The 17337-nt window shown below is 38.7% G+C and overlaps 1 protein-coding gene across 7 annotated transcripts in view; it reads left to right on the top strand.

Annotated features, from left to right (window-relative positions):
• Window positions 1–17337, top strand: part of NTRK2 (neurotrophic tyrosine kinase, receptor, type 2) — a 314665-nt gene that overhangs the window by 68330 nt on the left and 228998 nt on the right. For all 7 annotated transcript variants that reach the window (XM_005868270.2, XM_005868271.2, XM_014541246.1 and 4 more), the window contains exon 11: window positions 3581–3680. In XM_005868270.2, the coding sequence (XP_005868332.1) occupies window positions 3581–3680 (100 nt within the window). The remainder of the gene's footprint in view (window positions 1–3580; window positions 3681–17337) is intronic.

Below are 17337 nucleotides of genomic sequence, written 5' to 3'. Positions count from 1 at the left end.
TATTCCAGTTACTAAAAATGATGTTAACTGCAGTTTTCTCTTTGGAATCCAAATGATAAATTTAAGCTCCTCACTGGCATATCTCAGTGATGTTTGAACTGTCTACAGGAGGGTCACTGGGAGGCAAGATCAGTTAAAATAATCTGTGTTAAGTCTCTACATTTATGACTCTACCTGAGGCCCCTGGAAATATATCTGAGGGGTATAAGAAAATATTTTTAGAATTTAAAAGAAAATTTAAAAATTATTGGGGGGGGGGGGGGGGGGGGGGGGGGGGGGGGGGGGGGGGGGAGATTTTTCAATTAGAAGAAAAGTTTCAGAGCCACTAGCTGATGCAAAAGTTAAAGTTGTCAGAGCACTTGGAAGACAGCCCCAAACACTCACCTTTCTGTTCCAAGTGCTCCCACGAAACTTGCTGGGTTTCCAGAGGAGGGCAACTCCTTGTTTTATGCTACAAGATATCCTCAGATAAAAATGAACCAACCAGACAGCCAACCAACCAAACCACAAAACACCAACCACCCAAACAAACCAACTCACCCCTATTTGTCCCCGTATAAAGACCATACCCACCCCACCCACCCCGACACAATCACAGTGCATTTTCAGTCTGTTTTTATCAAACCATTTTTGAGGAAATGATTCTTCTCATTTTCAAGAGAATCTTTGTTTATTAAAGGATTCTTTACATTTAAAGCTGCTTTAATAGGTCTAAGTATTTGTTGGCAGACCATTAACTACTTTTCGGCCGCAAAACCCCTTCTCTGCAGGTTGAATTAAGTGTTCTTTAATAATGCAGAGAAGGCAGTGCAGGTATTCTTATTTGCATGGACAAATGAGGAAATGGAGGCTTGGGGAAATGAAGGCTCTGATCTAGCTCTTACAACTGGTAAAGTCAAAGTGTTCTGCAAACAGGACTCAGATCTCCTGAATGCCATTCGAGTACTTTCCAAAGTGATAAGAGACTACTGTGGGACTTCAGAGAGGTCCTGGGACTCAGGGCTAGTCCTCCAACCTTTCTCCATCCCAGGTTCCTTATTGGTAAAATAGTTTGAATTTGTTTCTTTAGGTATTCTCCTTCTACCCACAGAAGACTGGACATAGTAATAGGGTAGAGAAACCTAGAGCTATAATACTATGATCTCTTTCCCATAAAAATGTTAGAAATAAAGATTAAAAATGAACAAACAACCACATCCAAACTAATTAGGCAAATCGAGGGAAATGATCTTGGTTAGAACAAGTTGATCCAAAACTAGCTTTTTAGGAATCATTACCATGTTGTTTGTATATAGACTGTAGAGAGTGTTTAGTGTATATTTAGACATTTGCAAAAGCTTTTTGTGAGAGAGCCACTCACAGCTCAAGTACCAGAGAAGAGAATTATCACACCTTTGCCAAATGCTTGGCATGTGCTTTTTTCTGTGCTTTGTGACTTATTTAATTCTGTCCCCATCTGACATCAGAGAAGGTGCTGTGGAGGATTAGCCATGTGTTTTTATTATCCCATCTTCACTTCCAGCCACATGCTTAGGAGCGGCAATATAGTGGATAAATTATAGGGTTTATACTTGGGCAGACTTTCGTTCAAATCCCAAGCTTCAAAGGTGTGATCTTGGGCTGCTTATTAGATTTTTCCGAAATCTATTTTATCATTATTATGATCATCATCGTAGCTGACATAAGAAGCTGGGTGAAAAAAAAAGGTGAAGGGATTAAGCAAAAACAACAACAACTATGTATACACCACAGAGGCACAGACAACAGTATGGTGATAACTAGCCGGAAATGGGTAGGGGGTAGGTAAAAGCGGGCAAAGGGGGACAAATGGGGACGGAGAGAGACTTTACTTTGGATGATGGGTGCATGATGCAGTGTGGAGATGATGTTTTGTTGAGTTGTACACTTGAAATCTATATGGTTTAGTTAACCAATGTCACCCAATGAACTCAATAAAAATGATAGCTGACATTCATTTAGTATCTATTGTAGATAGATACTGTTCCAAGCCCACTATCTGCATTAACTCACTGAGGATTTACAGCTTGCAAAGTGGAATTATTATATTCCCCCTTTACACATGAAGATCATGAGATTCTGAAAGGTTAAGTAATTTTGAAGTCATAAAACTAATAAATGGTAAATATAAATTTTAAACTCAGGAAGAACCCATATTCTTAATCTTCTCACTGTGAGGATGTATCAGTTAGGATAAGCTATGCTGCAGTAACAAGAATTCCCAAATCTTAGTGGCTTGAAGCTACAAAGGTTTAAGTCTTGCTTCAGTACATGCATTGGCAGGAAGTTCTTGCAGCCTCATCCTGATTGCAAGACTAGTCTGACAAGCAGCCACCTTTTGGGAAGTTAGCATTTACTATGGCAGAGGTGAAGAGAGCAGTAGAGCAGAGTTTCTCAACATTGGCACTATTGACATTGTTATTGTCGATGACTAAATCATTGTTGTGGCGGTGAGATGATGTTCTAGGTACTTAGGATGTTTTTGCAGCATCCCTGGCCTCAGCTCACTAGATGCTTTCCATAGTTGTAACAACCCCAATTTTCCAAGTGTCCCATGGGTGCAACATTCTCCCTGTTTGAGAACCACTGCCTTAGCCTAAGATCTTGCAGCAGCAATGAAATCAGTTGCCTTGACAACAAATATTTGCCAATCCTGGTGTAGAGAATCAAACTTTTCTTGGCAGCAGGGCCTTGGGGTGAGCAGTAGGAATGGAAGGAGATACACAGCCCTGCATCCATCTTTGTTTCTAAAATGTTACTGTGCATTTTGTTAGCATCATGCACTTGTGCCTCTGTGATCTCCAGCTTAGGGGTGAGACAGGATTCACATAGAATTTACTCTCTGCATTTACTCTTTCAACTTATAGAATCCACATCTTGCAATTACATTTTTAAATTAAAAAACAGCTTTGAATTGATCTCTATCATACATATAGAGAAGTGTACACATCATAAGTCTACAACCTAATGAGCTTTCACAAGTTAACTCACCCACAAGTGCCATATTGCTCTTTTCCAGGCCTACTCAGTGCTCCAGAGGACCCTGACTTCTAAGAGCAACAATAGCCAACTTAAAACATTTTTATTATAAACATTTTAAAATATGCATAACAGTTGAAAGAACAGTAAAATGAATCTCATTATATCTTTCACCAACTTCAAATATTATCAGTATTTTTTTATTCATGTTTCATTCTTCTATTCTCCAGGTAGGTAGATAGGTAGGTAGATGGGAAGAGATAGAGATATATGTAATATTATATTTCAGTATAGATATATTATATATATCTGTGCATATATCTGTTGTATATCTATATCTCTACATAATTTCAATTAGATATGCATTTTATAACTTTTAACTTCTGTTTTCTCATTTGAAAAATAGAAATAATAATACATACATCATCGTAGGGTTGTTGAGAATTAAGTGAATTGATATACATACAGTTCTTAGAAGAGCAAGTAGTAAGCATTGTATGAATATTAATTGTCATCATCATCATCATCTGGATATTGGAAACTAATTAGCAAGGCCATAACTGTCCTCCCTTCCTGTCTCTAGGTTTATGCTGTGGTGGTAATTGCATCTGTAGTGGGATTTTGTCTGCTGGTAATGCTGTTTCTGCTGAAGTTGGCAAGACACTCCAAGTTTGGCATGAAAGGTAAGAAGGGTTGTGTTTATTTTACTTCTTATGTGGAATCATTTTTGGTTTATGACTAATGCTAATTACCACTAAAGAAGGAAGCAGCTAGATTTACGATCACTAGTTTTTAAGGCTGAAAAAATAGCAACAAGGATATAATTCTACAAACCAAGACAGAGCAAAATAATGTTGATTACTCAGCACTACCTACTTTCCAATAAGGACAGTTGTCCCAGAAGACACAAGACTGGTTTCTTGAGTATCAAGTGACTAATAATGATATAGGCAAATAGTGCCCAAGTTTCCCTTTTGCATCAGAAAGGAAGGCAAGGCTTGGTGGAAGTAGGCTAATTATGGTCATACGTATTTTGTGCAGAAAGGTTCTCTTGGTCATTTTGACTTCCAGATCTTCTGTGGTAGGCTTTTGGTGCTGTGACTGCTTTTTCAGAATCTCATCTTTTGGAAGTTGAACAGCATTGGGAAGCAAAGTAACAGCCATTTAGTAGTACATCATTGCTTTGTGAATGAGTGACTTCTTTTTTGAAGTGGAAAAATTCAGAGTGCGCGATTAAAAATTAGAGTCTATGCTGCCCAAGAATAGATCACTGGTCTCATTTAGCAGGCTGAAAATTAATTTTAGGGGGAAAACTTGTTTAAATGTTCCTGTGGTAGGCAAGAGTTTTAGTGGTTTAAGAGCATTTGCTATGAAGTTTAAACTTACACTAGTATATTGACTAATATATTATTGTTGAGTTTTGTGTGGTCTCATAAATTGCCACGAGCTTGGGAAAGCTGTGAAGACTGCTTAGTGGTGTCTTAGTTGCTTTGGAGAGAAGGTCTGGTGGGTTTTCTTGATCTTTATGGCTTATTACAACTACCATTGATGTTGCTTGTTTACTTGGAAGGGAATGATTAAGTAGCAGGAAGTTGCCTAGCGTCCCCTGGCCTCTGACGTGGATCAGATCTGTTTCTGAAGTTTTCTCCTCTCCCTCTGCTGGTGCCCATCACCAAGATTCCTAAACCCAAAGTGAAGGGGAGGAGTAGTGGTAACCTGGGACTTAAACCCCTCAAACCTCCTCCTGACACCCTTTGGCCTGCTGACCCTTGACATTTCCTTTGGAGGAAGAAAGATCTGCCATTCTCTAATTATAACTAAGTCTTGGGAGAGGAACTACACTACAGTGATTTTAATTAATCCTATGGTGGTAGCTCACAAACTGGACTTTGCATCAGAAACTCCTGCAGGGCTTGTGAAACAGGTTTCTGGGCCACCCCGAGAGTTTCTGATTTAACAGGTCTGCAGTGGGCCCAGAATGGGCATTTCTAGCACTTCGCAAGGGACACCGATGCTGCCGTTGCCTGAGCATCTTGGAGAATCACTGTTCCCTGGGATACACATGGGCTACCAGGTCTCGTTGTGAGTGTGACAGGAAGCAGGAGAGGTACTGCAAACCAAACTCCCCCACTGCTTCGCAGACCTTCCTGGGTCCCCATGGGCTGCTGGTGCCCGGGCCCAGGCCAGGCTTCTGCTCTCTGCATGTCGGCCACCTCCTATAGCATTTTGCTTTCCTCATTCTGATCAGGGGCTTCCCCTCCTTAGAGGCACTTGGAATGGATGTCCCCAAGCATCCATTTTTTACCAAGAGAGGCAGACTCTGGCTCTATCCCTTTCCACCTTGAGAGTGTAGTTTGAGATCTTTCCAGCTCATGGGTCTTCAGGGAGAGGATCTGTCTAGGCCTTTCTGGGAGCTCAGCGAAGGCTTTGAAAACTCCTCCCTACCCCGACTTTGTGTTAGGAAAACTACCGATTGAATGATCTGTGAAAGTTAGCATATTCTCTGTAGCTCAGATGGAGGAGAGTTTGGTTCAGAGAAGACTGAGTTCATACAGAGACTCTGGCACTAAGACGGAAACAGTATTTTATTTGGGTAATTTGGGGTGATTACTGCTAAGGCACCTACATTTTCCACATTTAACCTAAGGGTATTCTTAACGAATTGCAAGAAAAATTTTGCTCAACCTTGTCAGAGAGCCACTAAACGACTTCCTTCAGGCAGTATGCTTAACTCTCTTATTTCTAAACATAAATTAAATACTTTAAAAAATTGTCTTGGAGACTCACATTCTTGTTTAGAATAACTACTTTTTCTATTTTTAGCTACATGTCTATCCGTGCCATGGTTTGAACAAAACAGACCTGCATTGAGGTTACGGTTTTATTAGTCAGATGCTGAGTTGATAATTTTGGGGGAATCTAGTAGATGAGGCTCATGCAATGAGGGCAAATGAAATTGCATAAAAAGTGGTGTTTAAAAATTCATGTAAGCTAATGTACTTTAAATGCTATTAGGGCTGCGATTACTGCTGAAAAAACATATGTCTGAAAAAGGGCAGAATATGTAAAAACACTATCATACTTCCTGAAAAAGCTAGGAAATATGTCAGTTGTGATTTCTGAGTTTCAAGGTAAGAAGTGTGTGTAGCCTTGGCCAGAACCAATGTCTTGTTTCCATGTGAGAGGCCACTGGCTCACATGCAGGTGAGCTATTCCAAATGTAATTCTCACCCTCATAAGCACTCTGGGGAGATTCTGCCCCCCATTCATATTCCCTGTCCTGGAGGCAGAGTGAGACTGAAAAGGGCGGCCAGCCCACCCATAGGCATTTACAGCTTTTTACCCATCCCCAGCGTTGCACACTTCAGTCTTAAGTATTGACTGTTTCTTTTTTTAAATATATATTTTTACTTATTTGGGAGAGGGAGAGAGAGAGAGAAACATCAATGATGAGAGAGAAGCATTGATCGGCTGCCTCCTGCATGCCCCCTACTGGGGATCAAGCTCACAACCCTGGAATATCCTCTAACCTCCTGGTTCATAGATCGACATTCAACCCCTGAGCCACACCTGCCAGGCAAGCATTGACTGTTTCTGTGATTATAAACTACAATTTAATACTGTAAAAGGGCCTAGGGCAGTGGCTGGCAAACTGCGGCTCGGCAAACTGTGGCTCGCGAGCCACATGCGGCTCTTTGGCCCCTTGAGTGTGGCTCTTCCACAAAATACCGGCTCTTCCACAAAATACCGACTTCTGCGTATGGGCCACGAAGTTTCAATCACACTGTACGTGCGTGCCAGCACGTGGTATTTTGTGGAAGACCAACACTCAAGGGGCCAAAGAGCCGCATGTGGCTCGCGAGCTGCGGTTTGCCGACCACGGGCCTAGGGTAATACAACCGGAAACCTCTTAAAAACCACACTGTGGCTGAATGCAGGGCCACTCTAGCTTTATGGATTGACCTGAGAACCCAAACATTATTGATGGCCTTCCTTCCATGGGAGGGTGATCTGTAAACTTCATAGGTTTTCTCTCTGTTCTGTCGATTTACCATGACCAGATGCTGATGGTGCCATCTAGAACAGGAGGGCAGACTGAGCTCTGTGGTGACAACATTCCTACTGGTCTTGTTCATCATTCCTTATCTGGTGCCAGGCCCAAAGTTGGCACCTAGTAAATATTAATTGACTGAATGAATGATCACAGATAATTTTTAGCTTCATCCATTTCAGTTTGGTGTTTGGGAAAGAGATAATATTTGGAGTGCAGCTCATCTGTGAATGGTTAAAGAGAGATCTTGGATCTTTGCTAAGTTTCTGAAGGGGTGAAAACCCTACCCACTTTTTGTTTTCACTTATTCCAGATAAGTAGTGGCCATACAAGGAGGTCATTTTGTCTCACGTTTTCTCAGACTATTTTAAACAATTACTGATGTTTAAGTTGGAGGGTTCTCCATTTTTCACATGAACATCTTCAATTTCTGCCTTTGTGAATGCACAGCCTCGGAATATGTGTCTTTGTCCGTCTCTGAATCCAGCTGAAGTGATAGGTGGTGGCTCCTATCTGCACGTTAACCTAGAACTTATCTTTCATTATCACTTGATGTATTTTAAACTACTTGTTGCTAGTGACCAAGGGACTACCAGCCTGTTTCAAGAATGATGTCGAGAGGCAGAATTTACCCCAGTGCATTTTACCATGTTCACTTCTGTGCCTTTACCACCTTATTGCTTTTTGGTCAACTATCTAGTTATCATAATTGCAGAAGCCCCAAATACAGCCCCTCTGTTAGTGCTTGGCCATCTGTAGTGAGGTCATTCTATGTGTGCTCACTATGGATGCATAAAATGTATAACACATGTATTTAAATCTATATCTGTATTGATATCCTTTCATGTAAAGGCATAAGTTTATCCCTTTTCTTTTAAGGCTGCCTGTGATTTATTTTAGTTTTAATTTCCACTGAAATAGGCCAGAAAGGCTTTCTAGAGCAGCTTTATTGCCCAAGGAACAGGCAGGCAACCAGGCCTTTGAATGCTCTCATTTGTGTTTAGCTCTCACTTGCTTTCTGGCTCTTTCCTCACTGAAGATGTTGAAATGCCCATGAAGGGGAAATGGAAGCATCTGGGGGCCCAGGGGCTGTGTGTCTTCCAAGAGTGCTCCACGTTGGGAGCCCTGCCTGATGGTGTTGATGGTGTGCAGGGCTGGAAAAAACACAAGGGAGCCAGGAAGGTGGAGGGAGCTTGGCACCCCTCACAGTGGTAAGAATAGTTTTGGCCATAGGCTTGGAGTTCCTTGCATTTCGTGATGGAAATCCACCTATGATATTTCCTCCTGGGTACTGATGCATCCTTTGTCCTTCTAGAGCAGTGGTTCTCATCCTTCCTAATGCCGTGACCCTTTAATACAGTTCCTCATGTTGTGGTGACACCCAACCATAAAGTTATTTTTGTTGCTACTTCATAACTGTAATTTTGCTACTGTTATGAATCGTAATGTAAATATCTGATATGCAGGATGTATTTTCATTGTTACAAATTGAACATAATTAAAGCATAGTGATTAATCACAAAAACAATATGTAATTATATATGTGTTTTCCGATGGTCTTAGGCGACCCCTGTGAAAGGGTCATTCGACCCCCAAAGAGGTCGCGACCCACAGGTTGAGAACCGCTGTTCTAGAGCAAACATCTAAGGGACTCTAAGGGATCCCGCAAGAGGTACTGGAGCAGGAAGGCTTTCTTTCATTCCACGTTCAGCCTCCATATTCCCCTTGCATTCATTCCTGCTATTTGAGCTGGAGATATTTCCTACTAGTAACTGACCAAACAAGTACACAGCCTAAGAATGCAGAGCCAGGTTTTCTTGAGTCCAGATTCAAGGCCAAGAGTTTAAGTTTCTCCTCTTATAAATGATCTTCAAAATGTCTTTCAACAGAAACCAAAAATGTGGTGATTTAAAAATAGTCATAAACATACTGGGGCCAAAGCTAAAGAGGTTGAAGGTTAAAGCCTTTTCTACGAGCTGAAAACAATCCTGGAAAGTTTAGGAGGTTGAGTTTAACAGATATTTGGATTGACTTTTAAAAGAGGAAAAATGTGACGGAAAGCCAGAAACAGTTGTAGAAACATCTGTAAGGACAAACTATTTTCCATATGCTGCCCCCCAATCTCCACCCCACTATTTTTTAAAGACAAATAATATTAAGAAATTGTAAGAGTAACACATGAATCAATTCTTGTTTTTCACAATTTCAAGCACTTTGGAAATAGAGCTAAAAGTGGAGGTTTCTCTTCACCTTCCTCTCTCATACCACTTCTGCTCTTAAGGGTAAACTTTTTGAATAATCTAGAATGTGTATATTATATAAGCAAGAAAATATATATCTTCCTTTATTATGTAGATAATAAAATATATTCACTTTTGGTTCCATAAGAAATTAAAATACCAATCTTGTCTCCATCTTTTTTAAAAAAACTTTTTTATCGAATTTTCTGGGGTGACATTGCTTAATAAAATTATATAGGTTTCAGGTGTACAATCCTATAATACATCATTTGTGTATTGTATTGTGTTCACTACCCCAAGTCAAATCTCCTTCCATCACCATGTCTGCATCTTTTTAAGAGAACCAGTTTGCCTTGTAGATATTTCCATGTCAGCACCAAGGTATGTACTGCATTTTATTTAACAGTATTTCTGAGTAGTCTGGTGCCTGGCTACTTGGGTCTGGAACCTGGCTGTGTCCATTACAAGCTGTGTGACTTAGAGCAAGTCTCTTATCCTCTCTTACAGTTTTATCTGTAATGGGGCGATAATTGTATCCACCTCATAAAGTTTGATAAGACAAACTGAATTTTATGTGTGAAAAGCACTAGTATTTAGTAATTACTACACACATGTTGGTTATTATTGCTGATAAATTGTGATTTATCTTCTTTCTATAATGAAAATTTTACATTTTAATCAAGTTTACAGAAAACTACTTCAAATAATACTTTACAATTAAGATAGAAACTTGGAAATGGATTGCTGAGAGAAATATGTGTATATTTTAAATGTTGATAGATTACCTTGTAAAAATGCTTCATTAATTTATACTCCCACCAATAGTATTTTTTGTTTATATTTTCATCCATATTGGATATAATCAATCTTTTATATTTTTTCCAAGTGAATTAAAATGATATTGATTAATAATAAGGTTAATAAGGCTAATCTTCTTTATTATGTGAAGAATAAGAAATGTTTATTTTTACTTGTCAATTTATAGACATAAACTATATATATTGATCAATCTTTTATTGGTTACGTATGTTGTTCACATTTTCTTTTATTCTTGACTTTTTAAAATAGTGTCTTTTGGCAAACAAAAACATTTACCTCAGTGTAGAAGCAAATCTGTCCATTTTTTCCATCTTAGTTTTTGTGTCTTGCTCATTAGGAAGGCCTTCCCAAACCTACAGTGGTAAATATACTTTTAAATATTCCCTTTACCAGTTTTACTCTGTGTGTATTTTTAAACTTAGATCTTTAATGTTTTTAAAAAAATTTTAAAACTTGGTGTAAAGTACTGTCTTTTCTGGAGCTATATGGAGTAAGGATATTTGAATGACAGTGTGACATTTTTCAGAGAGACCAACAGTATTATTTTAACTTTCTGGAATTAGAAAGCCATTAATAAAAAGAAAAATAAATCTTGAAGAACTTAGCAATTAACTCTTTTGTACAATAAGTATTGAGTGTTGTTGGTTCTCTCTGATAATGTGGGAATGTAACCTTCACAGAAAACCGGTTTTCACGGGAACCATTCTTTTACTGCCCTTCCCCCAGCTTCAGATTGACCTCACAGTATATCTTAGCTCTCTCTTTGTAGAAAAGAAAAATTTTAAATAATATTCAAATCCTCAGAAATTTCAGAAAAGACATCATTTGAAAGAGTTGTTCAGTAATTTGATAAATTGGAAATTTATCAAAATAAAAGAATTAGTGCAAGCATTTCTTTCCTGTCATTTGGAATTGTTATAAAAAGAGTTCTTGCCATATGTTTTGAGGAAGGGAGGGGAGTTTGAAGATCTACCTTCCAAAGTCTTTTACTTCTTTTAGGACAACATTTGGGTTATGTCTGTATGAGGGCAAAACATGCGCATTCTTTGCAGCATCTTGAAAAGGGGGATAGGACTTTCAGGAACTGGCCAGATCACCTAAGATTGGAAATAGAAGAAGCAGCTTTTCTTCCCTTAGTCTTGCAAGTGCACTGACCTTGAACTTCAAAAATTACTGGTCTTATGTGGGCATCCCACAAGCCTAGTGTGATTCAGGGGAGAGCCCAGGTTTGTTTGCCTTTAATGTAGAAATTGCTCTCAGGGTTTTTTAGGGGCTTTCCACACTACTAGTTTCACTAAAAGGTAAAGGATTCCTTAAGAAATTAGATTTTGTATTTAAAAAGTCAGGAAAAATGGTTACCCTTCTTTATTCTCCATAAATCCTGTCGTGAACTCACTTTGACTTCCTTACACAGATCATGGTGTATTTTAAAAAGGATTTCCCAAATTGGAACACCTGCTGGTTTTCTTCTTTTTCTTCTCTCTTTCTTATTTGATTATAACCTTCCATTTTTTCCCTTGCCATTTTGTCCTTCCACATCTCTCTGCTTCCTAGTTTTACATTCTTTCTTCTCTCTTTTGGTTTTCTTCCTCCTTATTCCTAGCATCTGATGTTGGTGGACAAGCTTTTCAGAATTTATAAAGAACACAGATAACTTGGCTTAAATTCTAACATATGCTCTGATTTTATCTTACTTTATTTTGGGCAAGAATATTGAATGATTGTGGGAATAAACTTAGCTCTAAATCAGCAAAATTGTCATGTGGTGATTCAGAATTTAGCCTGTTTAAATACTTCACATCCTTCATGTTTGTGCGACGTTAACTCTTAAGTCTTCAAACCTAGGAGCCTGTAGCTATCTAACACTGGGGACTTATGAATCAGATAAGCTTGTGTTCAAATCCCAGATCTCCAGTTAAACATATTTTTGGGCAAATTTTGAAACTCTCTAAATCTTATATTCTACTTTGGTTAAATGAGGCAATAATAGCCATCTCTTGGGTGATTATAAGAATTAAATTAGTGCTTAGCTTAGTGCATGGCTCATTGAACTAATTCCTTGAGAGGTAGTTATTTTTCAGATTTATATTATAGTAATACATTATTAAGGAAAAGAGTATGGGGAGAGTCTTGTTTGAATTTACACTGAGTCTGAATTTCAGAAAAATGTCCCAAATGTATCTAGTGCTGATCATTTCCTGAAACAATTATCTAATTTCTAAGAGTTGCAGAATGGTGTTCATGGTGTTTGTTTGTTTGTTGTTTTGTTTTTTAATTCAGTCATTTCTTCTGCATAGTGGCTTCTGTTAAAACAAAACAAAAGAAAAACAAAAACAAGAGCAACCTGATCTCCACCAAAGATTTCAACTTTTTTTTTTTTTAGTTTTATTGGACAACCCTTCCTTGAGGCTGTGGATGTTTGGTGTCCAGCTGCCTAATTGAGGTTACAGAAAAGATGTATATGTTACTATATCAAAATATTATTGTATTTTATAAATTAATTTTTGTTTGTCTCAAAATTATTGAGCAAAGATATTGTTGGAATTCTTTTTTTCCTTATCACATTGATTAATCATTAAGTAAATATAATAAACCTAATTGCTTTAGAATTATGTCCCGCATCTCTGTGATTATTGGTAGAATCAAAGATAGTGAGAACTGGCAGGGAGCTCAGGAATCATCCAGAGCCTTTATTGTAGGTCTGAGGACATTGGAGCCACAGAGCTTCAATGACTTGCCTAAGGCTATGTCTCTGCTTTGCGGCAGATCCAGGGCTGGAAGCCAGGCCTCATGACTCCAGATTTAATGTTTTATGCTGTGAGACTAAGAAACATAAGAATAAATGAAATTTATTTCCACACCAAATTCACTGCTTTAGCACTAGTTCATATTGCCATTGGATGTCACTAAAATATATTTCCACGGGTATATATTGCTATTGGATGCTACTCTGTGCTCCTCAAATCTGGGGCATATGTCATCAGTGGTGATAAGATGGCTTTAGGAGATACTCAGGGCTTTCATCTTTAATTCTGATGGTTCTATATTTAATTTAATATTTATTAGAAAAAAAGTGTACCCAGAACATCATACCTTTGGTTTAATGATACTGTTATTTAGGATAAGGCTTAAGTTAAATAATAAAATAAAGTGTTGAGTAAATAATTTTAACTTAAACTTTAAAAATATTATTTGAATAGGACTATCCTAAGGCACTGGAAATTTAATACTAAAGAGAACAAAGATGCAGGATGGAATTCTAAAGCAATTAGGTTTATTATACCTACTTAATGCTGAATCATTGTGATAAGGAAAAATAGGAGAATTCCCACAATGTCTTTGCTCAATGATTTTGAGACACACAAAATAACAGCCTCATGACACTTAAACTCCAGGGGAGAGGAGAGGCAAAAAGATGGAGGAAGAAATATAGATGTAATCAACAGGTCATGACAAATGCTATAAATAAAATGAATAAAGGTAAGAAGAGAATAGTGAGTTCTGTTATTTTTAAATAGTTAATAAAGGCCTATGTGATAAGATGGTATTTGAACTAAGAAGAAGGCAGTGAGGAAGTGAGCATGCTTATATCTGAGGGAACAGCATTCCTGGCAGAGGAAACAGCAAATGCAAGGGCATGGAGGCTGGGGGAAGCTCTGCATGTTGAAGGAACAGCAGAGGCCAGGGTGGCTGAAGCAGAGTGAGGGATGGGAGTGGGGGGAGCAGGAGGAGAGATCAGAGAAGTGACAGAAATGCATATCCTATAGAGACTTACAGACCTTTATAAGGCTTCTCTAAATGAAGGGTACTTGGATAAGGCATAAACTGTGAAAGTATATATACAGAACTCAAATGTGGACAACACTGATGTATTAATGTACCGAATTGATTTCTGATAACAAAAGATGACTGGGGAAAAAGGTATCTTTGGAGGACTAGGGTAGAGAAGTTCATGATACAGGTATATGGAGAAAATTTCAGTTCAGATTCATGATCAGCTTTACTTCAGCAGTATGATCCCCAGCCTCTCCGCATGAGTACACACACACACACACACACACACACACACACACACACACACACACTCACAACACCAGCCCAAAATGATGGTTTGAAAAGTATGTTGGTCAAATACATTTTTCCCCAGCATCACACACTCATAGAATGCTATGGTTGATAGTGATCACATGACCATGCCAGGGGTAGGACCCAGGGTTTGAGTTATGTCTCTAGTTTTTCTTATCATTCTTCTCATCTTCACTCTGATTCCTTTTATGTAGCCCAGTTCATTTCAAAAGCTAGGTCATTAGAGTATAGTTAATTTTGTGGCTGATATAATTTGAGTCAGATTCTTCTCGTTTTTTTGATATCTCAGTTGCTATTGAGAGAAAAGCACCACTCTTTGAAAACTCAAATGATGCATTTTCAGAGTGATCCAAGATATTGTGGGAACTCTGGTTTTCCTCATAAGTATGATTACATGTTAAGTAGAGCCCATGTTCTCTGTGCATGGTGCTCCCTTTGGCTTGAAAGACAGGGCTAGAACATAAGGAAAGGCTGGGAGTTTCTGAAGTGGTGCAATTCTGGAGAGGAAGCAAGCACTTGATTTTTCTGCTTATTATCCTCCTGACAGATTACTAATAGTGCTTTGCCATCTTGTGGTCTGGATTAGTTGACTTTCTTGAATCACCATAATATGAGAGTGGGGAGGATTTAATTATTCTATGAGCAGACATCCACAACTCCTTAAATGCATTTTTCTATCTTTATGATTCACCCCCTTCTTATTTTCTCTCTGTTTGGGGATGTATTTAATTGACTGCCACCTTTGGGGAGCTTCTCTCCTCTTCCTTCTTCCTTCCCCAGGCACACGTCCCTGTCCGCTGGCTCCGGGAGAGCACTCTGCATCCTTCCCCCATAAGACCTGGGAACTGGGTCCTTTCCAAGTCTTCACTGTTGTCATGTAGATCTTCCTCCTTATGAAGTGCTAGTAATACATATTTATTCTAGTCTATTTTCTTACGTATCACTTTATATGCTTATGGGTTAGCAAATTCAAAGAAACTAAATCGGGTATTATCGGAAAAAAACATACTTGAAAAGATAGATCTGCCATGTACAGACTTCCATAATAAAAACCTAGAAATGGAAAACGGTTATCCATAGTTTTGGATAATTCCAATTATTTACATGGATTCTTTGACAATATTAATTTTGGTTTGACATCCTTGTTTTCCCTCTATTCAGCATTTTAGACTCCATACCAGATTCTCATTGATTCCAAAAGTTTTCAATTATGGAACAATGCATGGCAAAGCAGAGAATTATCATCAGACTCTGAATTCTCAAAATTAGAATATGCCAAGAGTAGGAGATGCCAAGTCTGAGTAGCTTCATTTTAGCCCTGACTTTATCAAATGTTTAACCTTGACATGATAGTTCATTGCAAATATTTTACAATCGGTAGTTGAGAATTTTGTATTTTGTTTGAGGAAGACCATCATTCTTAGGCTAAAATCTTTTTGCTCCAACCCCTCCCTAAATCCATTCATCTCCTGAGCTCCTAAGGTGTTCTGAGAGTTTCTAAAATACTAAACATCCTCCTCCCCTTAGTGGCAACCACCAATACTTGCTTATTTAAAATTGGAACTTAGTCCAGTCCATGTGAATCAATGGTTGAGCATTGACTTATGAACCAGCAGGTCATGGTTGGATCCCTGATCAGGGCACATGCCCGGGTTGCAGGCTCCATCCCTAGTAGGGACGTGCAGGAGGCAGCCTATCAATGAATCTCTCTTATTATTGATGTTTCTATCTCTTCCTTTCCCTTCCTCTCTGAAAATCAATAGAAATATATTTAAAAAATAAAATTGGAACTTAAATCTAGGTGCAAAAGCTCAAGGTGCCTGTTAATTGTCAGTGTTATGTCTGTTTGGGCCCCTCAGAAATTCTTCATGAATTTTGCTTTACTGTATCTAGTTATACAGTGGTTTAGGGTATGCTTTCCTGTTCCAGTTCTAGTCTTTCAGATGTACTGACATAATCGCCATAAACTATAATTGCCAAATTATAAACATTATTGGAAGTGTTTTAAAAGAGGTGTTTAAAACCATTCACCACCCTAACAAATTCATTATTTTGATATTTCATGTTTCTGTAGACATTTTAAATAATGCATGAGTTAATCCAGTCTGCCTACCCAATTGGCTGTCTCTAGTGAGTCTCTATTATCTGAAATCTTAGTCAGCATTCCCCTTCTGCAGATAAGGACACAGAGCTATAAGAAATTATATTTTTAAATTCCAGGAATTAATTTGATTAAAGCAGAGTCTTGAATATGTACGATACATCTATCGTACAGATGCATAGATCACACAACTTAATTTAAATAACATCCCAGAATCTCTGAGCGGTGTGGATGGTTAAATGAATATGCATGTGTGAAGGAGCCCAGGAGTTGTCTGTGCCAGCTTTTCTCTTGGTATTTAAGGGGTTGGCCACCGATCTCTCCCAATCGCTTCCATCTGAGCAGTGGCTGTGCCCTCTATTAGAGACTGGCACAACTTTCTTCAGCAGAAAACCACAGCTGTAATCGGTTGAAGTGCTCATTTTTTGATGCCTGAGGGCAAACCTTCAAAATTGTATTTTACACTCCTAGGAAATATGTATTTCAAACATTGTCTTTTGTAAATTACTAAAGAAAAATGCATATATTACAGTTAAACGTACATCATTTGGTGATGGACCAACTCCAATGATCGGAAGGCAGAGCTGACACAGATAGGTTTCCATGAAATTCTCTTGATTAATGTTGTAAATGTTATTATGTCTGTGCTCCGCTCAGCTTCCCTCAAGCTCCCTTACTGGTTCTGTGTGCTGATCCTGGCTTCTGTGTGCATTTTCTCCTAAGGGCTGGCACCTGGAACCTTCTTCAGATGGCAAGCCGTGAACTAGTGGAGCTCCTGCCCTATACCAACACACACACACACACACACACACACACACACGCACACACATCCACACAATACATATACAGCTGGAGGTGAATGGGGGTTAAGTACCCTCCACCCTCTTCTCTCAATCCCTCCTTGGCAGCTGGCACACTAGTGTAGAAGCAGAAATGCTCACTCCCGTGCCTGTAGGCTGGACCAACTCTTTGGAATGATTGACAGGATCTCTACAAGATCTGTGGTGTAATTCGCACTGCAGAGCTCCCTGCGGATAAGGCTG

The sequence above is a fragment of the Myotis brandtii genome, unplaced genomic scaffold (assembly GCF_000412655.1).
Source record: "Myotis brandtii unplaced genomic scaffold, ASM41265v1 scaffold266, whole genome shotgun sequence".
Classification (NCBI taxonomy): domain Eukaryota; kingdom Metazoa; phylum Chordata; class Mammalia; order Chiroptera; family Vespertilionidae; genus Myotis; species Myotis brandtii.
This window is presented reverse-complemented; position numbering and strand designations above follow the sequence as displayed.